At 41.1% G+C, this 27,884-nt stretch overlaps 1 protein-coding gene across 1 annotated transcript in view; it reads left to right on the top strand.

Annotated features, from left to right (window-relative positions):
- The window catches only part of FNBP1 (formin binding protein 1), a 91,045-nt gene that overhangs the window by 1,867 nt on the left and 61,294 nt on the right, over positions 1–27,884 (top strand). Inside the window, exons 2-3 of the mRNA XM_065878510.1 lie at positions 18,544–18,600; positions 19,307–19,454. Coding sequence (XP_065734582.1) covers positions 19,347–19,454 — 108 coding nt within the window. The 5' untranslated portion in view covers positions 18,544–18,600; positions 19,307–19,346. The remainder of the gene's footprint in view (positions 1–18,543; positions 18,601–19,306; positions 19,455–27,884) is intronic.

Raw genomic sequence — 27,884 nt, 5'->3', positions numbered from 1 at the left:
CCATTGGTAATTTGATAGGGATTGAATTGAATCTGTAGATTGCTTTGGGTAGTATAGTCATTTTCACAATATTGATTCTTCCAAGCTAAGAACATGGTATATCTCTCCATCTGTTGGTATCATCTTTAATTTCTTTCATCAGTGTCTTATAGTTTTCTGCATACAGGTCTTTTGTCTCCCTAGGTAGGTTTATTCCTAGGTATTTTATTCTTTTTGTTGCAGTGGTAAACGGGAGTGTTTCCTTAATTTCTCTTGCAGATTTTTCATCATTAGTGTGTAGGAATGCAAGAGATTTCTGTGCATTAATTTTGTATCCTACAACTTTACCAAATTCATTGATTAGCTCTAGTAATTTTCTGGTGGCATCTTTAGGATTCTCTATGTATAGTATCATGTCATCTGCAAACAGTGACAGTTTTACTTCTTCTTTTCCAATTTGTATTCCTTTTATTTCTTTTTCTTCTCTGATTGCCATGACTAGGACTTCCAAAGCTATGTTGAGTAAGAGTGGTAAGAGTGGACATCCTTGTCTCATTCCCGATCTTAGAGGAAATGCTTTCAGTTTTTCACCATTGAGAATGATGTTTATTGTGGGTTTGTCGTATATGGCCTTTATTATGTTGAGGTAGGTTCCCTCTATGACCACTGTCTTGAGAGTTTTTATCATAAATGGGTGTTGAATTTTGTCAGAAGCTTTTTCTTCATCTATTGAGAATGAGATGATCATTCTATTGAGATGATCATATGGTTTTTCTCCTTCAATTTGTTAATATGGTTTATCACATTGATTGATTTGCCTATATTGAAAAATCCTTGCATCCCTGGGATAAATCCCACTTGATCATGGTGTATGATCCTTTTAATGTGTTGTTGGATTCTGTTTGCTAGTATTTTGTTGAGGATTTTTGCATCTATATTCATAAGTGATATTGGTCTGTAATTTTCTTGTTTTGTAGTATCTTTTTCTGGTTTTGGTATCAGGGTGATGGTGGCCTCATAGAATGAGTTTGGGAGTGTTCTTCCTCTGCAATTTTTTGGAAGAGCTTGAGAAGGATAGGTGTTAGCTCTTCTCTAAATGTTTGGTAGAATTCACCTGTGAAGCCATCTGGTCCTGGACTTTTGTTTGTTGGAAAATTTTTAATCACAGTCTCAATTTCAGTGCTTGTGATAGGTCTGTTTATATTTTCTATTTCTTCCTGGTTCAATCTCGGAAGGTTGTGCATTTCTAAGAATTTGTCCATTTCTTCCAGGTTTTCCGTTTTGTTGACATAGAGTTGCTTGTAGTAGTCTCTTAGGATGCTTTGTATTTCTGCGGTGTCTGTTGTAAACTTCTCCTTTTTCATTTCTAATTGTATTGATTTGAGTCCTCTCCCTCTTTTTCTTGATGAGTCTGGCTAATGGTTTATCAATTTTGTTTATCTTCTTAAAGAACCAGTTTTTAGTTTTATTGATCTTTGCTGTTGTTTTCTTTGTTTCTATTTCATTTATTTCTGCTCTGATCTTTATGATTTCTTTTCTTCTGCTAACCTTGGGTTTTGTTTGTTCTTCTTTCTCTAGTTCCTTTAGGTGTAAGGTTAGATTGTTTATTTGAGATTTTTCTTGTTTCTTGAGGTAGGCTTGTATAGCTATAAACTTCCCTCTTAGAACTGCTTTTGCTGCATCCCATGGGTTTTGGATCGTAGTGTTTTCACTGTCATTTGTCTCTAGGTATTTTTTGATTTCCTCTTTGATTTCTTCAATGATCTCTTGGTTATTTAGTAACGTATTGTTTAGCCTCCATGTGTTTGTGTTTTTTATGTTTTTTTCCCTGCAATTCATTTCTAATCTCATAGCATTGTGGTCAGAAAAGATGCTTGATATGATTTCAATTTTCTTAAATTTACCGAGGCTTGATTTGTGACCCAAGATGTGATCTATCCTGGAGAATGTTCCATGTGCACTTGAGAAGAAAGTGTAATCTGCTGTTTTTGGATGGAATGTCCTATAAATATCAATTAAATCTATCTGGTCTGTTGTGTCATTTAAAGCTTCTGTTTCCTTATTAATTTTCTGTTTGGATGATCTGTCCATTGGTGTAAGTGAGGTGTTAAAGTCCCCCACTATTATTGTGTTTCTGTCGATTTCCTCTTTTATAGCTGTTAGCAGTTGCCTTATGTATTGAGGTGCTCCTATGTTGGGTGCATATATATTTATAATTGTTATATCTTCTTCTTGGATTGATCCCTTGATCATTATTTAGTGTCCTTCCTTGTCTCTTGTAACATTCTTTATTTTAAAGTCTATTTTATCTGATATGAGTATTGCTACTCCAGCTTTCTTTTGATTTCCATTTGCATGGAATACCTTTTTCCATCCCCTCACTTTCAGTCTGTATGTGTCCCTAGGTCTGAAGTGGGTCTGTTGTAGACAGCATATATATGGGTCTTGTTTTTGTATCCATTCAGCAAGCCTGTGTCTTTTGGCTGGAGCATTTAATCCATTCACATTTAAGGTAATTATCGATATGTATGTTCCTATGACCATTTTCTTAATTGTTTTGGGTTTGTTTTTATAGGTCCTTTTCTTCTCTTGTGTTTCCCACTTAGAGAAGTTCCCTTAGCATTTGTAGAGCTGGTTTGGTGGTGCTGAATTCTCTTAGCTTTTGCTTGTCTGTAAAGCTTTTGATTTCTCCATTGAATCTGAATGAGATCCTTGCTGGGTAGAGTAATCTTGGTTGTAGGTTTTTCCCTTTCATCACTTGAAGTATATCATGCAACTCCCTTCTGGCTTGTAGAGTTTCTGCTGAGAAATCAGCTGTTAACCTTATGGGAGTTCCCTTGTATGTTATTTGTCATTTTTCCCTTGCTGCTTTCAATAATTTTTCTTTGTCTTTAATTTTTTCCAATTTGATTACTATGTGTCTTGGTGTGTTTCTCCTTGGGTTTATCCTGTATGGGACTCGCTGTGTTTCCTGGACTTGGGTGGCTATTTCCTTTCCGATGTTAGGGAAGATTTCAACTATAATCTCTTCAAATATTTTCTCTGGTCCTTTCTGTCTCTCTTCATCTGGGACCCCTGTAATGCGAATGTTGTTGCGTTTAATGTTGTCCCAGAGGTCTCTTAGGCTGTCTTCATTTCTTTTCATTCTTGGTTCTTTATTCTGTTCCACAGCAGTGAATTCCACCATTCTGTCTTCCAGGTCACTTATCCATTCTTCTGCCTCAGTTATTCTGCTATTGATTCCTTCTAGTGTAGTTTTCATTTCAGTTATTGTATTGCTCATCTCTGTTTGTTTGTTCTTCAATTCTTCTAGGTCTTTGTTAAACATTTCTTACATCTTCTCAATCTTTGCCTTCATTCCTTTTCTGAGGTCCTGCATCATCTTCACTATCATTATTCTGAATTCTTTTTCTGGAAGGTTGCCTATCTCCACTTCATTTAGTTGTTTTTCTGAGGTTTTATCTTGTTCCTTCATCTGGTACATAGCCCTCTGCCTTTTCATCTTGTCTTTCTGTGAATGTGGTTTTTGTTCCACAGGCTGCAGGATGTAGTTCTTCTTGCTTCTGCTGTCTGCCCTCTAGGCTTTGTTTCTTAAAAGGATTCTGCTGAATTTTGGAGCACCATTTTTTTTTCCCCAGAAAACATTTTTGAAATATAATATATATACAGAAAAGTGCACAGATCATAAATGTATAGCCCCGGAAAATTTCAGAATGAATACCACTATGTGACCACACCCAGGTCAAGAAACAGGAAATTCCCAGCCTCAGAGGCCCCTCATCGCCCCAGCCCTTTCTGGTTCATCCCCCTCCCCCCCATAGTTGACCACCTTCCTGATCTCTGACAGCTTGGATTAGTCTTGCTTATTTTTGAACCTTATGCAAATGTAATAATTTATTATGCACTGTTTATATTTGGCTTCCTTTGTTCCTCATTATGTCTATGAGATTCATTTGTGTTGTTGCATGTGGTGGTGCTTTTCTTTTGATTGGTGTTTAGTATTTTGGTATATGGATGTATCATAGTTTGTCCAGTCTACTGTCACTAGGCTATTGCTTGTTTCCAATTTGGGGATATAAAGTATATACCCAGGAGTGGAATTCCTGGGTCATAGGCTTTGTGTATGTTTAGCTTTAGTAGATGGAGTCAAACAATTTTCCAGACAGTTTGTCTGATTCACGATCCCTCCAGCAGCACGTGAGAGGTCCTGTGGAGGCCCTTCTTGTAACAATTTAACAATGATGAAATTATCCAAGAAAGTTGTGTTTTTATGTAAAATGTTTAAAAGTGACTGGTAAAACTAAGCTTGAACTTGAAGTGGCAAAATCTTTAATGATTTCTTTTTTTTAAAATTTATTTATTTATTTGTGTATGTATTCATTTTTGGCTGCATTGGGTCTTCGTTGCAGTGCGTGGGCTTCTCATTGTAGTGTCTTCTCTTGTTGAGGAGCACAGGCTATAGGCACGCGGGCTCTAGAGCGCAGTTGCTCTGCAGCATGTGGGATCTTCCCAGACCAGGGCTTGAACATGTGTCCCCTGCATTGGCAGGAGGATTCTTAGCCACTGTACCACCAGGGAAGTCCCTTTAATGATTTCTTGTTTGGCTGGTTTGCACAGATTGTGAAATGTCTAGATGACTTTTGGTTTAGAAATATTTCATTTTAATCCAAAGAGCATCTGGATAAGGTGTATGTCATGTATCTTTGAAAGAACGTGGCTTCTCAGAGGGCTGTTGTTGTTGTTTGTAAATAAGCACCTAAGTGGTAGTACATGTGGTATACTTTTATGGATGATAAGTTTTGTTTCCATTGAGTAAATAAAATGTAAAACAGATTGCTCAATGAAATAATTTATTTAATGTATTTAATAATAAATAAATTTATTTAAGAATAATTTAATAAATAAATTATTCTTAAATTTACTTAATAAGAATTTAATAAGTAAATTAATTTTATAAATAAATTTTATTCCAGATGAATTTCTGGTGCCCTGTATGTGTATCAGCCTCATTAGCACTTTAAGGCTCTTAAAACTGAAAGTGTGAATGGAGAATGAGCTGCTTTGTGTTGATTATTTAAACATTGCGCTGTCATAAAATGTTGTCTCTCATGTGGAAATGGGTTACCTAACAGCTTTAGGCGAAGTAAGGTCTCATCTAATGGATTTCCCTACATTTGTTGTATTCTTTTTCTCTTAGCCTATTCTCTTCTTTCCTGGTGCCTTATCCACTGTCTTGTTTTGCTTTGGAGGTTTGTCATGGGATGTCATTAAGTCAGTTCTCAGCAAATTTCTCCATCAGTTCTATGTCATGAAGGGAAGGTGCTTTCTTTTTCCCTCTGGGAAGCACCTGGCTCCCTGCCCTTTCTCATCCCCCTCTATGAGGGAAGTGCTGATTTAGGTAACAAAATTGGAGGCTATTGGAAAAGACTCCAAATCCCAATAATAGGTTTGGGGTAACATTTAATAGCTCTCCATCGACCATTTTACCCTGTTCTGGATCATGTTTCATGACTTGAAATAGAGTAGCGGTATTACTGCTATGATGGTGATCTCTTAGGAAGTCCTTTTCCTGAGATTTAAATGTTAACATTTGTTTCATCACATACCTGCAAAGTATCTAAATTTGTGCTTATTGGGAGAAGTTGATAAAAAAAGATTATGAGTAATTGAAGACAATTCAAGACAGTTGCTAATCCTCTGGAGGTGTTTTCTAAGCCTCTGGACTGAGATCTGGGCCGGGCCCGTGAGGCTGATGCGTAATTATACTACCTGCCCTTTGTTGGTTTGCTTTCCCGCCTGCCTGCGTCTCTCATAGCTTCTCTTTCCACAAACCCCAACACCTCCCTTCCCATCCTCACCACTTGCTTCCTACTTCACTGAGAAAATTGAAGCAGATAGAGGAAGACACCCTCAGGCTCTCAGGCCCTGTAACCCATCTGTCAGCATCTGTTCCCACACCTGATGCCCCCTCCCTCTGATGCTCCTGGCTGAATCCAAGCCCTCCTCTTGCACACTAGATCTTCCCCCATCTCTCCGACTCTGTCGCTCTGTCCCCACTAGTTTTCCTCTGTCTCCTATGCTATCAAGGCTTTACTTTCTACTGGATTATTCCCATGGTCACAAAAATGTACCACTGTCTCCCATCATTAAAAAACAAACAAGAAAACAAAACTTCTCTTGAGCTCACTTCCCCCACCAGCTGCCACCATTTCTTTGCCTTCCTTTGCAGCAAACCTTCCCAACAATGTCTCTCCAGTTCCCCTCCTCTCCCTATTTAGCTCACCTGCACCTGTGCACCAGAACAGCTCCTCGGGGCACCAGTGACCTTCATCCTGTCCCACCCAGTCGCCTGTCCTCAGTCCTCACCACCCTTGACCCCTCAGCATCTTTGAAGGGGTGGGTGCTCCCTCCTCGAAACACTTTCCTCGCTTGGCCTCTGAAACCCCAGTCTCTTGGCTTCATTCCTATCTCACCAGAAGCTCTTCAGAAGCTCTGCTCAACCCCCTTCGCAGTTCCTCCTCTCCTTCTGCCACTTCACCCCAATGTGCCCTGGTGCCCAGTCCTCCGTCATCTTCCCTCCCTTCTCTATTTATACTCTCCTGGTGATGGCTTTAAGTACGATCTCTACGGCAACAGATGTCTCCAAGCTTGATCTCTGTCCTGAACTCCAGAAACAGGTTACTCAGAATCTCCATTTGGATGTCTGAAACAGAATATCCACTCAAAATCTGCATTTCCAGGGCTTCCCTGGTGGCGCAGTGGTTGTGAGTCCACCTGCCAATGCTAGGGACATGGGTTCGAGCCCTGGTCCAGGAAGATCCCACATGCCGTGGAGCAGTTGAGCCTGTGTGCCACAACTACTGAGCCTGCGTCCTACAATTACTGAAGCCTGTGCGCCTAGAGCCCGTGCTCCACAACAAGAGAAGCCACCACAATGAGAAGCCCGTGCACGGCAACGAAGAGTAGCCCCCACTCGCCGCAGCTAGAGAAAGCCTGCATGCAGCAACGAAGACCCAACGCAGCCAAAAAACAAACAAAAAAATCCCAACAAAATCTGCATCTCCGCAGCCCGGCTCCCCGCAACTCCCCGGCTCGGCTCGAGGGCAGCTGCATCCTTCCTTGCTTGGGTCAAAAACTCCAGAGTCATCTTTGGCTTTTATCTTTCTCCCACACTCCCCCGCCCCCATCGGGAAGTCCTGGTACCTCTGCTTTCCAGATTGATCCAGGATCCCTGCCCTTCTTAGCACCTCCACTGCTGGCACTGTGGTCCAAGCCCCCATCACCTCTTACCTGGCTTACTATGAGTCTTCTAACTGGTTTCTTATTCCTCCCTTATTTCCTACTGTCCGTCTTTTCCACAAGACAGCCAGATCACAGTACTCCTCATTCAAAACACCAGCGTCTCCCCATTTCCCTTGAAGTAAATCGAATATCCTTACAGTGGATGTCCTACAAAGCCCTACATGAACGGGTCTCTCTATCTATCAGACGTTATATCTTTCTCTCTCTCCCTTCGTATCTCTGCTCTAACAGAATTGGCCTCCGTGCTGTATCTTGTACGTGCCAGGCATGCTCACCCCAGGGATGCTGCATTGGCCTTTCATATAGATGTCACCTAGAGGTCCATCCCCCAGGATCCACGTGGCCAACTCCCTCACCTCCTTCAAGTCTTTGCTCAGATGTCACCTCCTCAGTAAGGGCCTCCCTGCCTCCCTGCTGGACTTTTCAGTTTTTCCAAAGCGCTGATAACTTTCTAACATTATGTAATTTTCTTACATATTGTGTTGTTCGTTGTTTTCTGCTCCCTCCCTGCTAGAATATAAGCCTCTCAAGGGCAGAGGGCTCTTTGCGTTGTGTTCACTAATGAATCCCCGTAGTATGGAGCAGTGCATAAAATAGGTGCTTAGTAAATAGCTGTAGAAAGAGTGAATCAACAGGGAACAGGTCTACAATATTTGGTCAGCACTGCTTCAGGGAGAATTATGTGTCTGCACAGGCCTATGGGAGCTGATGAAGGTTTAAAAACAAACAGAACAACTAATAATGTGTCAACAGAGTTGGGGGCGGGGGGACTCTAGTGAATGAGACACAGGAAGTGCCTGAGCCTGAGGGACTCACCTTCTCACTATGGAAAAAAGACTGCATGCAAATAAGCAAGGCAGTAAATCATTTACAGATAGCATTTATCACCCCGAATAAGTAAAACCAGTGATGCATTAGAGCATGATGGGGGGCAAGGCTTACTTAGCCTGACTGGCCAGGGAAATCCATTGCTTGAGAACTGACAGACAAGGAGAAAGCAGGCATGCAAAGATCTGAGAGCAGTTCTTCCAGGCCTAGGAATCAGCGAGTGCAAAGGTCCTGAGGTGGGGACATGTTCAAAGAATGGAAAGACCAGTGTGACTGGAGCATATTCAACAAAGACTTGCTTAAAACATCAATATGATATTGAAAAACCATCATGGTCTCTTTGGGGAGTTGTCTGTCATTAAATAATTTCTTTTCTGCATTAGAGGAAAAAAGACTCTAACTTATTTTAGACATGGAAGATGATAATTAGGGCTTTGATTTCTGTAGGTCAGTGGTTAACAAACTACTGGCCATGGCCATGGCCAAACCCATCACTGCCTGGTTTTGTAAACAAAGCTTTACTGGAATACAGGTGGATCCATTCATTTATGTATTGTCCATGGCTGCTTTTGCAGCCCCGTGACCATGGGGCTGCAAGTCTAAAATACTTACTGTCTGGCCCTTTATAAATTTGCTTTTATGTATAAGCATATACATATATATGTGCTTATATATAAGTTTGCTGACCCCTGCTATAGTTATTATGCATTCAAGGCAGCATAGGGAGGGTCAAATTCTTAATATAATCTTTTTTTTTTAATAAAAAGATTTATTTATTATTTATTTTTGGCTGCATCGGGTCTTAGTTGCAGCACACAGGCTCTTCATTGAAGCACGCGGGATCTTTCATTGTGGTGTGTGGGCTTCTTCTAGTTGTGATGTGTGGGTTTTCTCTTCTCTAGTTGTGGCGCTCAGGCTCCAGGGCACGTGTAATCTGTAGTTGTGGGGCGCAGGTTCTAGAGCACGTGGGCTCTGTAGTTTGGGCTCACGGGCTCTAGTTGAGGTGCATGAGCTCAGTAGTTGTGGCACCAGAGCCTAGTTGCCCCATGGCCTGTGGGATCTTAGTTCCCTGACCAGGGATTGAACCCACGTTCCCTGCATTGGAAGGCGGATTCTTTACCACTGGACCACCAGGAAAGTCCCAAATTCTTAATATAATCTTTTTAAAAATTTTTATTTTCTATTTATGGCTGCATTGGGTCTTCGTTGCTGCGTGCGGGCTTTCTCTAGTTGTGGCGAGTGGGGGCTACTCTTCATTGCGGTGCATGGGCTTCTCATTGCGGTGGCTTCTCTTGTGGAGCATGGGCTCTAGGTTCGCAGGCTTCAGTAGTTGTGGCTCACGGGCTCTAGAGCGCAGGCTCAGTAGTTGTGGCGCACGGGCTTAACTGCTCCGTGGCATGTGGGATCTTCCCGGACCAGGGCTTGAACCCATGTCCCCTACATTGGCAGGTGGCTTCTTAACCACTGTGCCACCAGGGAAGTCCCCTTAATATAATCTTAAAACATCTTACATGACCTATATAAGAGAACCAACTATTGATTGCCCCTTAGCAACTGTTTCTTTAAAAATAAACAAAAAGGACTTCCCTAGTGGCGCAGTGGCTAAAAATATGCCTGCCAATGCAGGGGACGTGAGTTCGATCCCTGGTCCAGGAAGATCCCACATGCCTCAGAGCAGCTAAGCCCGTGCACCACAACTACTGAGCCCACTCACCACAACTGCTGAAGGCCATGCACCCTAGAGCCTGTGCTCTGCAACAAGAGAAGCCACCGCAATGAGAAGCCCGCACACCGCAAGGAACAGTAGCCCCCGTTCACTGCAATTACAGAAAGCCTGCCCTTAGCAACGAAGACCCAACGCAGCCAAAACAAACAAAAACAAAACAAACTAAATTATTTGTTATGACCAGGTAATGAATTCATATGATTAAAACTTTTAAAGGTACAAAATGGTTTACAGTGGAGTGTCCCTTCTCTTACCCCTGTTCCCAGGGACAATAAATGTTATCTGTCTCTTACGTATCCTTCCAGAGAGATATTATGGATACACAGGCAAGGAAGTGTGTTTTCTTCCTTGCTTCCCCAGCAGTTCAGTCTGCCCTTGCCTTTCTGCATCCTGGAAATTATTACGAGAGTTTATTTTTACTTTTTACAGCTATACAGTGTTGCATTGAATTGGTGGATATGTTGTTTCCAGTTGTTTGCAACTCTGAACAAAAGTTGCTGGATAACCTTGCATGATACACTTGGGCAAGCATATCTAGAGAATAAGTTCCTAAAAGCAGCACTTTGGTTCTGGTAGAATTTGCCAAGTTGCCCTTCTCGGAGGCTGTGACCCTCATCACCACTTCAGAGTTCGTGGCGGTGCTACTCACCTTGACCCTCAATGCTTCTTGTTACCCATCTTTTTTATCTTTGCCGATTTGATAAGTAAAAATTGCCAAGTCTGAAAGGTAATTTGTCTCTTAGCATGAATGAGGTTGAGTATGTTTTTATACATTTGAGCCGTTTGTACTTTCTTCTTGATGAACCATTCTTGTCCTGGTCAATTTTTTTTTTTTAATTGGATCTCATTGTAAATGAAAGGTAACTGTGTAAAAGTCATTTTATAAAATATGTTGCATATTGTATGTGCAAGGTATTAAATTTAAATTTACTTGTACAATTAAAAAGATTTTATTAAAGTGAAACTGAAGGATTTAGCAAACTTGAAATATTAAATTCTTATAAGATTTAGCAAAAAGATTATGAAAAATGTGTAGGGTGTCATTCCTGTTTTTTGTTTGTTTTTGTTTTTGCTTTAACTCATGTTGTAATTTTAAACAGGCTCAATTGACTCACTGCTAGGAAAGATAAAGAAAATAGTATTTACCTGTTTTACTTCCTCTCCTAATTGAGTTATATAATTTAGTCTGTAACATGAGTCTCACAGTTAATTTGTCTTAATTATAGATTTATGCTCATCACCATTCCTTCTACCACAGCCTCTCTACTTGTTTGTTGGCCTCAAGAAAAATAGGGTTATTTTCCCCCTATAGGAGCCTGTGGCATAATCCTCCAGTTCTTTCTTGTTTGAGAATGCCACTATCCAGTCATCCCTCAGAATCCGTGGAGTATTGGTTCCAGGAACACCACCCCCTGCCCCCGCCCGCCTCGGATACCAAAATCTGAAGATGCTCAAGTCCCTTATATAACATGGCATAGTATTTGTGTATAATCTACACACATCCTTCTGTATACTTTAAATCATCTCTTGATTACTTATAATACCTAATACAATGTAAATGCTGTGTAAACAGTTGCCATCATGAAGTAATTCACGTGTTGCTTTTTGGAACTTTCTGGAATTTTCCCCCCAATATTTTTGATCACAGTTCGTTGACTCTGTGGATGTAGACCCCACAGATGTGGAAGGTAGACTGCACTTAACAACAATTTGACTTGATTATTCTCTGGTCATACTTTTCTCTCCAAACTTTGTTGCTACATTGTCTTCTGGTTGAAAAGTCTGGGGCCAGCCAAATTTTTATTCTTTGTAGGTGACTTGCTTTTTTGACTCTGTATGTGAAGAATTTTTTGTTCCACTTTAGCAGTTTGATAACCTTACCAAGCAATGCCTTGTGGTTGATCACTCTTTGTCAATTTCCCTTTCATATGAAAAGTCAATAATTTATTTCAGGGGAACTTTCTTCAATTATATCTGAATTTTTTTCTGTTCTACTTATTGGGTCATATGCTTCAGAGATCCATTTTCCTTACGTTACAGCATCTTGTTCTTCAGATCTTTTTTCTTTTTCTGATTATGAGAGTTGCTTTCCACGTTATGATTGTCTTAAAACTTTCCTCTCTTAAATTTGATATCCAGCCTAATTTATTTATTAGCTCTGGAGTTGTGTGTTTTAGTTCCTAGTTCATTTCCTTAGCTTTGCAGCCTCCCAGTTTCATCCCATTCTGTTTTATCCTGTAGGCTGGGGATTCTTGCTTTATTGGCTTTGTGTTTTTATTAAATTTGTTTATAGTGTAAGATATTCTGGAGGAGTTAGGATTTGCATCATTTCCTTGTATGTTTTCTTCCAGATTTCGGATTTTTCTCTGTCATTTTCTTCCTTCCTTTTCTTCTTCTTTTTTATTTTTATTTTATTTATTTTTTTTTTTTGTGGTACGCGGGCCTCTCACTGTTGTGGCCTCTCCTGCCGCGGAGCACAGGCTCCGGGCGCGCAGGCTCAGCGGCCATGGCTCACGGGCCCAGCCGCTCCGCGGCATGTGGGATCTTCCCGGACCGGGGCACGAACCCGTGTCCCCTGCATCGGCAGGCGGACTCTCAACCACTGCGCCACCAGGGAAGCCCTTTATTTTTATTTTTAAAAATTTTTGGCCACATTGGGTCTTCGTTGCCGTGCGCAGGCTTTCTCTAGTTGCAGTGAGTGCGGGCTACTCTTCGTTGCGGTGCGTGGGCTTCTCATTGCGGTGGCTTCTCTTGTTGCAGAGCGCGGGCTCAGTAGTTGTGGCGCACGGGTTTTGTTGCTCCACGGCATGTGGGATCTTCTCGGACCAGGGATCGAACCTGCGTCCCCTGCATTGACAGGCGGATTCTTAAGCACTGCGCCACCGGGGAAGTCCCTTCCTTTTCTTCTGTATTACATACTACATCCCTTCACCTTGCTTATATTTAATACAGGCAGTTTAGTGAAGTGGTTACAAGTAACAGACTCTAAGAGTCCCAATGCCTGGGATGTTCTTCCACTTAATTGTAATATGATTTGGGACAAATTACTCTCTGTGCTTTGTCTTTTTCATCTGTAATATGTGAATAATAATAATGATGATAATTCTCACCTTATAAGGCTCTTGAGGGGACTTAATGAGATAAAACATGTCAACGTCTTAGGTTGATGCCTAAGCATGTTTTTGTTATTAACACAAGCAACACCAGTGCCCCTGTTTGATAGAATGTGAATGATCACTGCTGTGCTTCCGGTGCCATTGGTCTTTCCCTCTGAGCTCCCTTATAGGGTCAGCGTGGAGGAAAGTGTTACCAAACCAGGTTCGTTTGCCAACATGCAACAAGCCAAACACTGAGACGCTGAGGTTTGCAGGAGGGAAAGGGTTTATTCACAAGGCAGCCAAGCGAGGAGATAGGAGAACAAGTCTCAGATCCACCTCCCTGAAGGTGAGAGACTTGGGATATTTATGGGATAAAGAAGCAGGGTAGTCTTAGGCGTGGGGAAAGGTGATTGCAGGTAGGGAAAAGGTGAGGTAATGAGTGTTCTGTGCGGCGTATCTGAGTTACTTGCTTCTTCATGGGATGCATGTTCAAAAATGGAGGCGCTTAGCATGAACTGAGGGTGGGGTTTTTGGCCCTCCTGGTGTCAAAATGTCATTTACCAGACACCCGTGCAGGCCCTGTTTTAGGTAGTCCCGACCAGTCTTAGCTGGCTTGAGCTTGAGCTAGACACAGCTAGCTCTAAGTTCCTGGAAAACAACCCAGGCAAACATCTTATTGTGTCGGCTGTGTGATGCTTGGAGGACAGCTAAGCCTTTTGTAGCAACAGTTACAGCATCGGCTTGATCGGTGAAGGCAGGTTACACGTGAAGGGGTTTTTAATAAACTGGAAGGCAAGCTCAAGAATTTCTGTTAGTCACCAGTTTTTATTAACCCCATGGGGCATGGTCTCAAAAGCACTTGTTTTTGTACATCTTGTCTTTGAGGCTCTGAGTTTTGTTGTCCGTTCTGAAACTTTGTTAGAGGTTCTGTTTTAGCATTCACTCCATTAGGTCAAAGGCGTTCACCCCTATTCCTTGGGAATCCCTAGGTTTTGTGGTAATCTTCCCCAGGCATTCAGCCTGCAGCCCTGGGAAGTAGAGACCCAGGTGGCCAGCCCCAGCTCCTGCCAAGTCCTGGCATCTGGGTGGTCAGCCTGCATGTCTTCCTCTCAGATCTTTTCTGTCACTGTTCCCTGAGTGCTTACTCACCCCTCAGTTTACTTCTGTCTGAATCGGTTTTCAGGGTTCTGTGGACTTGTTTCCCTCCCTGTGACTGTGAGGGTGGGGTCAAGCATCTGTTCTACACTGTTCTAGAATTTTCTGTCCCTCACGCTGGTCACCACTCCTCAGAGTGTGTAGACTGAGGTGACGTGCCTTTCTTCATTGGTTTATTTTCTGCTGTTGAAAATTTCCTGGCTTTTATTTCGCCTCTTGTTGGAAAAGCACAATTCTCTGATCAGATTTTATTGTGCCATCTTTATTTAGCAGTCTGTGGTGAGCTTTTAAAATATAAAAGACAGATTAAAAAAAAACAACAACACAAAACCATTCCTGTGTCCCGCCTTGGACCTTCCATTTCAGAGGGTCTGGAATGAGGCCCAAGTTTTTCCTTTTTAGAAGCCTCACCGCAGTTCTTAGGACCAACCAAATTTAAATCCAGTATCTTTATTAAAAGATGTATATTTTCCTTTTACCTTTTAATTAGCCTATCTGAAGAGCAAGTGTATAAAACAATTTAAATTTCTCAGAAAGACGCCATAAATTTAAAGGTGCTTTTGGTGTTTATTTGCTTGCTCATTTTTAAAGTAACCTCATACAAATAGGGCGAGAAAGCCCACCTCCAGAGAATGGAAATGCAAGTTGCTCTTTTTTTTGTAGTGGTCCCTGAGAGAAATACCCTTATCCCTTCTAGACCTCTTAAGCTTTTAGTTTTCTGCTGGTGTCTATAGAGTGAATTATTCATTGATGGGTTTTGTTTTTTTTTGTTTTTTTTTGTTTTTTTTTTGCCGTACGCGGGCCTCTCACTGCCGTGGCCTCTCCCGTTGCGGAGCACAGGCTCCGGATGCGCAGGCTCAGCGGCCACGGCCCACGGGCCCAGCCGCTCCGGGGCACGAACCCGCGTCCCCTGCATCGGCAGGCGGACTCTCAACCACTGCTCCACCAGGGAAGCCCCATTGATGCTTTTAAGAAGCATTTTGAATGCTATATATGCTAACATCGTCAAAGTGATAATCATTCTTCAGTACTGGAGCGTCTTTACTGGAGATCACCCACAACAGGTCTTTAATCCTGGTTAGGATTTGACTGGTAAAACGGAACTATAAAAAGTACTGGTTTCACCTGGATCTCTTCAAGCTATGGTCCCTTCACCTAGATATAAAGTTTAAGTTATTTTTACATCTGCTAATGACTGAAAGCTAAAAAGAACATGTAGATTTAAATCAACCTCTAAAATAACAGTTTTGAATGAGTTTTTATATAAGATGTGAATTTAGAAGTGACATTTTCCATTTGTAATTTATAGTTAGCAGAAGAAATGGTCAGTATTTAAAACCATGCACTAAAAATATCTCACAGGCAACCTCTAGGCTTTTCAATACTGCAGGTCCCACATATGCTGCTTTAAATATATTTGGAAAATAACCTGTTGATTAGTCATCTGCTTTCCGTGGCTCCCCTTTTATTCCTGGTACATGTAAGTCGGAGCTATTGTTTTTATTAAATCTACCTTTTTAAGGACTAAATGTGGTAGGCAACTCAAAGAATTCTACCATGCTTTCAATATATAAGATTTATCTCTTTTAACAAAGTGAATCAGCTATGTATAGCTGATTCACTTTGTTATAAAGCAGACACTAACACACCATTGTAAAGCAATTATACTCCAATAAAGATGTTAAAAAATTAAATTAAAAACAAAAATTTCTCTCTTTTGCATTAATTTTTCTCTAAGGCACCTGCTTCAAGGAAATACTGCTTTTTCACATTCTTTCAAATCTAAATCTATTAGATAATCTTTACTGTGTATCCAGAGTATCAGTAGAGAAAACACAACGTAGTTTGTTTAAGCATAACTCACGTGATAGCAACCTCCAAGTCAGTAGATTTTTCTTTCATCAGTTTGTCTAATTATAGTTTTTAAATTGTTATATACCCATGACTTCTTTTTTTTTTTTTTTTGTGGTACGCGGCCCTCTCTCTGTTGTGGCCTCTCCCGTTGTGGAGCACAGGCTCTGGACGCGCAGGCTCAGCGGCCATGGCTCACGGGCCCAGCCACTCCACGGCACATGGGATCTTCCTGGACTGGGGCACGAACCCACGTCCCCTGCATCGGCAGGCAGACTCTCAACCACTGTGCCACCAGGGAAACCCCATGACTTCTTTTTAAAGTAATTGTAACAATCACTATTCTATTGGGTGATATATATTCCCTGGGAATTTCCAAACTTTAAGGGACAATAGAGGTCATTTCACCCACCTGACTCAGGCTTACAGATGAGGAACCGGAAGCACAGGCTTGCCCATTGCTTTGTCTGAGGTTACACCATCTAGTCACATGGCCTCTGGGTTCCCAGAGCAACGTCCTTTTTACTAAAGTCCTCTGCCTCTCATGTCACCTAGTAACACCTGTTAGAGGTGAACTCACATTTTGCTTTGTCTGTAAAACGTACCATGATCAAAACTGTAAACTTATTATTGCACACTTTTCTAGGCATATCTGTAGATTCAGGGGAAATGAAAGAAATAGAATGTGAAATAATGAAAGTAGCTACTATGAAAGAGGAATAGCAACATGGAATAAACAGGGAAGTGAATACTGAGATGCTGTCATATGGAGTCCCACTGTGGACCACTAGTCCACTCCTAGGGCTGTTGTTCTGCTTCTTTTTTTTTTTTTTTTTTTTTTTTTTTCCTGTACGCGGGCCTCTCACGGTTGTGGCCTCTCCCGCTGCAGAGCACAGGCTCAGCGGCCATGGCTCACGGGCCCAGCCGCTCTGCGGCATGTGGGATCTTCCCAGACCGGGGCACGAACCCGCGTCCCCTGCATTGGCAGGCGGACTCTCAACCACTGCGCCACCAGGGAAGCCCTCTTTTTTTTAAAAATTGAAGTATAGTTGATGTTAACTTCTGCTGTACAGCAAAGTGAGTCAGCTCTCTCCCTCTCCCTCTCTCTCTCTCTCTCTCTCTCTCTCTCTCTCTCTATATATATATATATATATATATACACACAGACACAGACACACACACACACACACACACACACACACACATTCTTTTTCATATTCTTTTCGATTATGGTTTATCCCAGGACATTGAATATAGTTCCCTGTGCTATATAGTAGGACCTTGTTGTCCATCTATTCTATATGTAATAGTTTGCATCTACTAACCCCAAACTCTCAGTCTATCCCTCCTCCAGCCCTCTCCCCCTTGGCAACCACAAGTCTGTTCTCTATGTCTGTGAGTCTCTTTCTGTTTTGTAGATAGGTTTATTTGTGCCATATTTTAGATTCCACATATAAGTGATATCATATGCTATTTGTCTTTCTCTTTCTGACTTACTTCACTTAGTAAGGTCCATCCTTACTCCAGGTCCATCCATGTTGCTGCAAATGGCATTATTTCATTCTTTTTAATGGCTGAGTAGTATTCCATTGTATATATGTACCGCATCCTCTTTATCTATGGCTGTTCTTCTTCCTTTTTTCTTTTTCAATATTTATTTATTTATTTATTTATTGGCTGCATCAGGTCTTAGTTGCAGCACATGGGATCTTTCGTTGCATCGTGCAGGCTTCTCTCTAGTTGTGGCGCATGGGCTTAGTTGCCCTCCCGCATGTGGGATCTTAGTTCCCCGACCAGGGTTCGAACTGGTGTCCCCTGCATTGCAAGATGGATTCTTAACCACTGGACCACCAGGGAAGTCCCTTTATGGCTGTTCTTCTAACTACAGAAGCCAAAATCAGGACCCAAAAGAAATCAATCAGTGGGACAAATGTTAGTGAGTTTTCTTTTTTCAAGATTACCTCTTAGTTTTTGTGTAACTTGAAGCATGCAGAATGTAGAGGGGAGTATCTGGATTCTTGACCTGGAGATGGGATTAGGAAGATAGATTAGAGCAATTTTGACTAATCTGAGTGTGTTCAGTGCAAGCCTGCTAGGCAGGTTAAAAGTTCTCCTTGCTAAATGTCTTAGCATAAACATCCCCCCAAATATTGTCTCTACCTCCTTCAAGAAGACTTATTCACAAGTAGTTTTCATTAGGTTTTGGGAGAGCGGCACACAGCCTTGAAAACCTGCCCTTGACACTTTGATTTTTCATTCAAACATCTGGACTCAGTCCATATGCTTGCCTTGGATTTAGAGCAATAATGGTTGCATAGAAACACATGGTCTGCCCTCTCCGGTTAAATAATGTCAGGTCTTCACATCCAGGTAAACGACCAGTTGGCGACCATTTCTGTTCTTATTTGCTCTACCTTTAGGTAAAAGAGTCAAAGCTATGCAAGTCTTTCACGCTGAAAGATGGAAGGAAACAAATGGATTTCAGCTGTGGACGTTTTGTGACTTTTCTTTTTTTAACTTGTAAACAAAAGCACTGACTTCTTTCATTCCTGATTTCTCAGTTATCTTTCCGTGTAAGGTGACATGTCTGCCTTTTTGTTTTAGGAATCTTTCGAAGAAATACCAACCTAAAAAGAACTCGAAGGAGGAAGAAGAATACAGGTGTGTTTATCATTGATTGTTATGTGGTAATATCTATATGGCATTGGCGATGATTATAAAGGAAATCTACATATATTTTGTAGATATAATATATCTACAAAAACAAGTTGCCTTCCTCATTCATATCTGTGCCAGTTTTTAAATTGGGGGAAAGACAATAAAAACCTACTCAAATAACTTATACTGAGTCCCTAGACCCATTCCAGATTGTTTCAGTTAAGGTAATTAGGAAAAGCTTAGAATATAATCTAAGCAAATACAGGAAGTGTGGATTATGCACTCTACATCTTGATTTGGTTTTGTAATATCAGGCGTCTCATTCATCCAAGAAGTATGTCTGTTTCGGACAGCAATTAAGACATCTTAACATGAAAAGTCCAAAAGTATTATCTATAATTTAGATCTAAATATCCATGATATTAGTACCTATAGTACATATATGTATTTTGGGTTATATGTGGGCTATTACCAAAGCCAAATATTGCCTTATGTAGGGCAATTCGGCTTTACACAATGAAAAATGTTTCAGTTGTAATTTATCCTGCACCATTTTGATGAGAACCCTCTTATGTGTAATGAATTGTCAAGACCCTATGGGAGCTGTATGCAGATTAACCTGATTTTAATTACTGTTTCGCTGGTGGGAAGCAACATGAGAGATGATGTGCCTCGTTTGAAAAGGAGTGGTGTGCATTCTGTTCTGTAGGTATACAGCATGCAAAGCCTTCCTTTCTACCCTGAATGAGATGAACGATTATGCTGGACAACATGAAGTCATCTCCGAGAACATGACCTCCCAGATCACCATGGAGTTAGCACGCTACGTCCAGGAATTGAAGCAGGAGAGGAAATCGGTAACTAAAATTTGTTTTTTCTTCCTATGAGATGGACCAAAGATGATGGGAATATCCCTACAAGTTTTTAAATTATCAATAAATGGAATCATATGAGATGGTGGGTCTTAAATTGCCACCTTTGAGACACGTATAAACATTCCTGACCCTGTTCGTAGAAAGTGTTTCTATGAACACTGGAGTAATTTAATGAGTAAATTATATAGTAATTTAATGAGTAAATTACTAGTCTTACATCCAATTTCAAGCATCCCTCAGACTTTCTGAAACTCATTTGTGGATCCCAGAATACGAACCCCTTTGAGGAATTTAAATATATTTGCGGCTATCAGATATACAAGAGTAAGCAACACAATATGATGTATGCTGTGTGGAATAAACTGTGTTAAAATAAATGTTATAAGGAGTTCAAAAGAGCCAGAAGGATGACCTCAGTTACAGCCACTCCGTTCCGTGGCTCATTCATTGTCATCTAATGAACAGGGCCTTTTTGTTCCTCTTGTCATCATTACAGTCTTTTCATAGCTTTTGTTGTTAACAAAAGGGAAAAATGTACCCTCAAGTAAAATATATTCATAGTCAAGATTTTGCCCTAAGAGATTTATCATTAAGCCATGGTGGTCTGTATCATTGTACTTTGATCGCCTGTGAGGTGCATAATAATTTGTTAGTAATAAAGTACCAAAGTTGGCCAGTGATATGCTTTTCTATATAAATTTGAGCCCACAGTAATTCTTTTAGTGCTCTGGAGATACATGAGACAACAAGATCGATAGGTTTCTTGCTGAAATGGTGGAGATATTAAATAATAATGACCAAAATAATTATTTAATTGCAGTTGTGATAGTTTCAACAAAGTACGAGTACATATGTGAGAACATATAAAAAATGGGAACACCTAACATGCTTATGCTCTGGATCATGGGAAAGCTTCCTGGGGGGCTTGACAGTTAAGGCTTTAACAGGACTTGAGGGACAAGTAGGAGTTGCATGGGACAAACATTCAATAGAGGGAGCAGCTGTGCAAAGGCCCTGAGACAGGAAGGTGTTTGGAACATCTGAGGAGTTTAGTTCTTTCTGAACTATAAATATGTAGCAAATAGCTTTGGGTATGTTTAGAAGTTAGGAAGAGATATATGCCTTAGGATCAACCCATTGAATTACAAAAAGAGTTAATACACTGAGCTGATGTTTTTATCTATTCACATTAAAGCAGTGATTACCATGCAGGCACAATTTTGCTCCCCGCCCCAGCAAACATTTGTCAATGTCTGGAGACATTTTTGGTTGTTAGGGGCATTATAGCTGGGGGGTTGCTACTGGCATCTAGTGGGTAGAACCCAAAGGTGCTGCTAAACATCCTATAACACAAAGAACAGCCTCCACGACAAAGAATTGCCTGGTCCAAAATGTCCATAGGGGCTGAGAAACCCTGCACCAGAGCTCCAATTCAGTGACAGTATCTATAGACCATGGAGACTGGTCTTTTATAAGAAAAGGAGAGCTTTTCTTTTACATGATGGAAAGGAAGAAGTGAAACAATATTAAGGTTTGGAATTAAGCAAAATACCTAATATAATCATTAAGTAAACACAGTAAATCTGAACACGATGCTGGACTACTTCCCTGGTTCCTGACTTTCCCTTGACCTTGCAAAGTTTATACCTTCTTCTTATTTGTTACTTTGGTCAGTGGCTTGTGTCTCTTGCTGACCTTCCTTCACTCATACAGTTTAACATTTTAGCCAACACCCTAAACAAAAACTCTGTGTATTTACCTTAGTAGCAATCATTAATTGTATTTCTGGAGTGAATCATGAAATGTGAAGCCCACATAACTTGGCCTCCTCCTACTTTTTTTGAATTCTCCCCCTCCAACCACGTGGCCTTCTTACCCTGTGCGATCCAGCCCCAGGGCCTTTGCACTGGCCTTTCTCGCCTTGGTAAGCTTTTCCCCCAGGTATCTGCAGAACTCACTTCCTGACTTCTTTCTCAGGAGTATCATCTCGTGGAGGTCTATCTTGTTTACCTTATTTAAAATTACAAAGTCCCCCCACCTTCTCCACCCCATTTCTACCACGTCCCCCTGCTTTATTTTTCTTTAGTACTTAACCAGCACCTAACATTTTATGTATTTACTTGTTTGTTTTACTTTCACCCCATGCTGTAAGCTCCACTAGGGCAAGAATTTTCTTGTCCACTGTTGTATTCTCAGTCCCTGGAACGGTGCCCAGTGTGGCACAAAGCAGGCTCTCGATCAATACTCTTGGAGTGAAAGAAAGAATTGAGAAGTAGAAGCAGCCTTCTTCGACATAGCTTAGTTCTCAGTTAGACTTTGTCTTACTAGTTGCAGAGCCTTGTATTTCTTTGCTGTGTTATGATTGTGTCCTTCTGTTTTATTTACTCACTGGTAATCATGTCTTTTTTACAGTCTGTCATGTCTGTACTTTGAATTCTTTTTCTTTTTTAATTAAAAATTATAGGAATTTAATGAGTAAATTATAGGTGGTGCAGACACAGGTTAAATAATATCTTGCCATGCATAGTGTTCCTTTTATTTTAAGGGGAATTACACGTACACTTCTCTGAGTCAGATGTTCTGTTGAGAGGAGCTGTAAACAGTATGCTGTCTTAAAGCCTTTTGTAATTCTATTGAGATGAAAATTTAAGAAATTGTGAAACCTTTTAAAATTCTAGAAAGAATATCAGTAAGTACATTTGTGGTGCTTTAATATCACGCATCATGAACATTTCTGCTTTGCTTATTATGTGGGTAATAGCTACCGTTATTTTGAATGACTGCATGATGTGGCATTGTGTTGATGTTCTCTGATTTCTAAAATTACTCTCATAATATTGGATATTTAACTGTTTGGCCTCAAGTGTTCGTTTTTGTTTTTTGTTTTTTTGTGTGGTACGCGGGCCTCTCACTGTTGTGGCCTCTCCCGTTGCGGAGCACAGGCTCCGGACGTGCAGGCTCAGCGGCCATGGCTCACGGGCCCAGCCGCTCCGCGGCATGTGGGATCTTCCCGGACTGGGGCATGAACCCGCGTGCCCTGCATCGGCAGGCGGACTCTCAACCACTGCGCCACAGAGAAGCCCCTCAAGTGTTCGTTTTTACAGGTTATAATAACTGACTTCTATCCTCACAGCATCCCTGGGGGAGGGGGAGGGCCGTTATCTTATACATTGCGCTCATTATCTTACATTTTGCTAGCAGGCAGCCCACGTCTCAGGGCAGCGTGCATTCACACACATGCTCTGGTTCCCACTGAGTTATTTTCTGGATCTTACACCCCAGGATGCTGGGCTGACTGGTGTGAAGGTCTCCATCAGCAGTCAGCTGTAGAAAGGGCTCCTTGAGATCATCTCATACTATGCAGTGTTTCTCCTTGCAACCTTTCACCTTTGGCTACCCTGACTTTTCTTAGTAAGTGATCTAATTTTCATAAGGATGACTGTCAAAACCACAGTAGAATGTGATGGCTTCCACTTTCTGGTGATGGTACTTATCAGCAGAAGTGCCACAACAGAGCGAGAGCCCAAATCCAGCTCTTCTGGGGTCAAATCCAGTTGCTGCTTCGATGCGGGACCATGAAGGGCTGACAGTGAACTTCAGATCTTCTTTAGAGGAGAGGAGAGCCTCAATCAGCAGTATGTCCAGAGAGCCGCAGCTCCCGGCCGTCAGGGAGGAGAGGAAAGGACCCAGGCTCTGCAGTCAACAAACCCACTCAGGACTCCGGCAGCCCCACCAGCTAGGAAACCTTAGGCAGGTTATATAACTCTCTGAGCAGCCAGTTCTGCATCTGTAACTGAGGCTGATTATAATAAACCACCTTCCCGAGTTCAGGGGAGGATCGCAAGAAGCCAGGTGCAAACCGCCCAGCACCACATTCTGTGTATTGATGTATAGGCACTGCATATCTGGTACCTTCCATCAGGTCATTCTGTTTCTCAATACAGAATCTCCTTTCTACTCCAGAAAGGGTTTGATCAGGGTTTATTACAGAAAACAGGAGCAGATACAGGTCTCCTCGTGACCATATGTCATAACAATATTGTCCATAACAGGACCAGTCTAAAAAATGTTGAATTGGCTGACGGCATTGAAAACAAGCCGCTTTTAAAATTTTAGGTCGAGTTACTGTTTCTCATGGCTGACTAGAAATAGTGTCTTGTTTAAGTACCATTCTTAACCATCAGCCTAATACATTTTGGGCCATTTGATACAGTGGCGAAATCCTCCCTGCCCAAAGGGACGATTTAGAATTTACAGGATTACTGCTGGATCTCGTTACTGCATATAGAGAGGATTTCCAAGTTCAGTTCAGAATACTAGTAGAAAATTATTTTTCATATAGATTTTGCGATATTTCGTTAGATGAATCTCTAACAAGAGTGCCTGGTGAGAAATAGCTCACCATGCAAAAGATGAGGTTTCCTTCCTTTTTTGAATGGATTTGAAAGGAAGTAGAAGACAGTAACATAGTGGGAGAGATGGATATTCTCCTTGCCTCTGAGGCCATATCATGCTCCTGGGCCAGCTGTTTGATCGTAAACAAAAGCTTAAAGTCTTAAAGGTATAACTGATTCACTTTCCTGTACAGCAGAAGCTAACACAAGATTGTAAATCAACTGTACTCCAATAAAAATTAATTTTAAAAACTCTTGAAGTCTTAAAAGTAAAGTAGGGTAGTACTTGCTGTTCATGTTTTTGGGAGAAAGGATGATTTTTTAAATTTATTTTATTTTTTATTGAAGTGTAGTTGATTTACAATGTTATGCCAGTCTCTGCTGTACAACAAAGTGACTCAGTTACACACACGTATATATACATTGCTTTTGGGACTTCCCTGGCGGTCCAGTGGTTAAGGCTCTGCGCTTCTGCAGCAGGGGGCACAGGTTTGACCCCTGGTCGGGGAACTAAGATCCCACATGCCACGCGGTGAGGCCAAAAAAAAAAAAAAGCGTGAAAAGACTTTGTCAACATAAAAAAAAAAATTCTTTCCCACTATGGTTTATCCCAGGAGATTGGATATAGTTCCCTGTGCTATACAGTAGGACCTTGTTGTTCATCCATTCTAAATGTAATAGTTTGCATCCACTAAACCCCAAACTCCCAGTCCATCCCTCTCCCTCCCCACCACACCACCCCTGCCCCCCCATCCCTGGCTTCATTCTCTATGTCTGTGAGTCTGTTTCTGTTTTGTAGATAGGTTCACTTGTGCCGTATTTTAGATTCTACATAAAAGTGATATCATATGGTATTTGTCTTTCTCTTTCTGACTTACTTCACATAGTACGATAATCTCTAGGTCCATCCATGCTGCTGCAGATGGCATTATTTCGTTCTTTTTTATGGCTGAGTAGTATTCCATTGTATATATGTATCACCTCTTCTTTATCCATTCATCTGCTGATGGACATTTAGGTTGTTTCCATGTTTTGGCTATTGTGAATAGTGCTGCTGTGAACATAGGGGTGCGTGTATCTTTTTGAATTACAGTTTTGTCCCGGTATATGCCCAGGAGTGGAATTGCTGGATCATATGGTAGTTCTATTTTTAGTTTTCTGAGGAACGTCCATACTGTCTTCCATAATGGCTGCACCAGCTTACATTCCCACCAGCAGAGTAGGAGGGCTCCCTTTTCTCCACACCCTCTCCAGCGTTTGTTATTTGTGGACTTGAGGAAATAGGATTTTTATGCAGCAGTTCCCACATATGCTATGTTCTCCTATTACAGCGCAGCTCACTCACATAATATTATAAATAACCAGTGTTGCTCCTGACACACAAAAATCCATTTGCTCGTTTTGATGAGAATATGTTGGTTTTGTAAAAGGAAATTCTTTAAAAGAGAGCTCTGACTTGCCATTTGCAAGAGCACAGCCGTTGAGGTTCTTTCCAAAGCCTGGTGTTCAAGCCAGCAGCAGTTCTCATTAGGAAACACCAACACTCCTGGAAGCCTGAGAGGAGGGGGGCTCTTAATTTCTTCACCTCATGGGCTCCACTTAAGGCAACTGTATTTTTGGCAAGATGCTCACCTTCTCTTTAGAGGTAATGGACTCAGTGGCCAGTCCTTGGGGTGAATATAAGTCAAAGTACACAGTGACCGTTCTTACAGGAAGTACAAGATTCCTCATCTCTTTAAGCTGACCACATACAATAAGAACGTCTGTTTCTTTTGTTTACTTTCCCTTTTTAAGGGGAGTTGCTGTGATTCATTGATTAGTTACCAAAGTTTTTAAAGAATGTTACTAAAACTCTGAATTAAAGAACAAAAACTCACAATCCTTATCAGTCAAAAGCATCATTTTTCCAAGTTTCCTTCTGGATGTCATTTATAGATATATAGATAGTTATTTATATAGAGAAGTACTGATATCCTCTATATATGGATATAATACACATATAATATTTAAGAGTATTAGTCCTAGTATAGGTATAATTTGTTTTTCTTTATTCCGCATTCAATATCATAAACACTTTATATGTTTCTACATGAAAATATATAGTTTTCATAATTAGAATTTTAGTGGCTATGTATTATTTTAACACATAATTCACTTAACTAATTATTGTTTGATCATAGGCTATTAGTGGTTTCTGATTATTTATTTAGTTATTTAGTTGGTTATATAAATCATACTGCCGTGAATTCTTTACTTCTGTAGCTGTTTTCTTTGTGTGTGGGGTGGGGATTATTTCTCCAAGCTAAATTCCCAGAAATGAGACTATGAGGTCAAAGCAGACCAGATTCATGGTTCTTGGTTAAACTTTGGCCATTTGTGAGATTGATGGTCTTTAAAAGAAGAAAAGATGAGATTCCCAAATTGCTGAAAGGATCAACGTGGGTGTGAATTGGCTTATCTGAGATGTGGGTAATTCAGAGCTGCTATCAGATAGATTCCTCTGAAAGAACTATTATAAATATGCTCTTACTAGCAATTTTTGCACTCTGAATCAAGTTATTAAAGAATTTTAGAGAGAGAGGTTCGGCTCCAACCTTTGAGTCTGTGTAGGGTTATCTGCAGTGGTCACCACTAACTACATATGAGGGATTTATGGGGATTTATAGCTCCAGGAGGGGAATGCGGAGGTTCCAGCCAACATTTACTGGAACCTCCAACTACATTTCTCCTGGCAGGTGGAAGGAACGCTTGATTACGAAATGTTGGCCAGGAGCAGAATCACTTTTTGGCAATGGTTATCTGAAGAGTTCTGGAGGAAATAATTATACCTTCAGTGACTCACTAAAAATTTTTATAAATCTCAGATAATGCTTGCAAGACCCCACATTACTGAGAATTGACAATATGAAAATTTCCCCCAAGGTTTTGGAAATGTTTAAAAGTGGATACTAAAAGCCACACGTTTACACAGTGGTTAAGAATCTGCCTGCCAATGCAGGGGATACGAGTAAGAGCCCTGGTCCGGGAAGATCCCACGTGCCGCGGAGCAACTAAGCCCGTGCGCCACAGCTACTGAGCCCGCGAGCCACAACTACTGAAGCCCACGTGCCACGACTACTGAAGCCCGTGTGCCTAGAGCCCGTGCTCCACAACAAGAGAAGCCACTGCAATGAGAAGCCCGCGCACCGCAACGAAGAGTAGCCCCCCCTTGCTGCAACTAGAGAAAGCACACGCGCAGCAACAAAGACCCAACTCAGCCACAAATAAATAAATAAATAAATAAATAAAATTTTAAAATAAATAAATAAAATAAAAGCCACACATTTAAAAGTTTAGGTATTGGCTATATCCTATTTATGAAACTTACGAAGGGGCTTAATTTCCTACGAGGCAGTTCTGCGCCCAGACCGACTCTAATATGTTTAGAGCATGTTTTGGTTTTTTGGTTGGTCTTTGTTGGTTTGTTTGTTTTTTGGCTGCACTGTGCCATGCAGCTTGTGGGATCTCAGTTTCCTGACCTGGGCCACGGCAGTGAAAGTGCTGAATCCTAACCACTGGACCACCAGGGCACTCCCTAGAACATGTTTTTATAAGAGATGATAGCAAAGGGACAAAACTTAGCATGAAGGAAAGCAAAAAGTAAAAGGAGCTTATCTATATGACCAAGCTAATTACAAATCTGTTTTTGATTTATTCAGTCCTATTGAGATTCAACTGTGGATACTCTGTTATAAAGCCAGAACCTGTAGGAAGAAAACACAGGAAAGCAAGGCAGATCTTAGATTTCATGATCTGGAAAAGAAGCAGCGGGTCTAAAGAGCTGTTCTTCCTTACTGGTGTTACAGCATTTATTTAAATAAATCAAAAAGCGGGAAACCCTATAAAAGTTGTTGGTCTTCTGCGTGTCACGCTTATACAGCACCCACTAATATCCCCTGGTTTAATGTATGTCTAGAAGGTGTATTTTGTTTTGTTCTGTTCTCTTTGTTTTCAAAGAACATGTGATAGCGGCAATCAG

Source organism: Phocoena phocoena, chromosome 6 (assembly GCF_963924675.1).
Source record: "Phocoena phocoena chromosome 6, mPhoPho1.1, whole genome shotgun sequence".
Lineage (NCBI taxonomy): Eukaryota > Metazoa > Chordata > Mammalia > Artiodactyla > Phocoenidae > Phocoena > Phocoena phocoena.
This window is presented reverse-complemented; position numbering and strand designations above follow the sequence as displayed.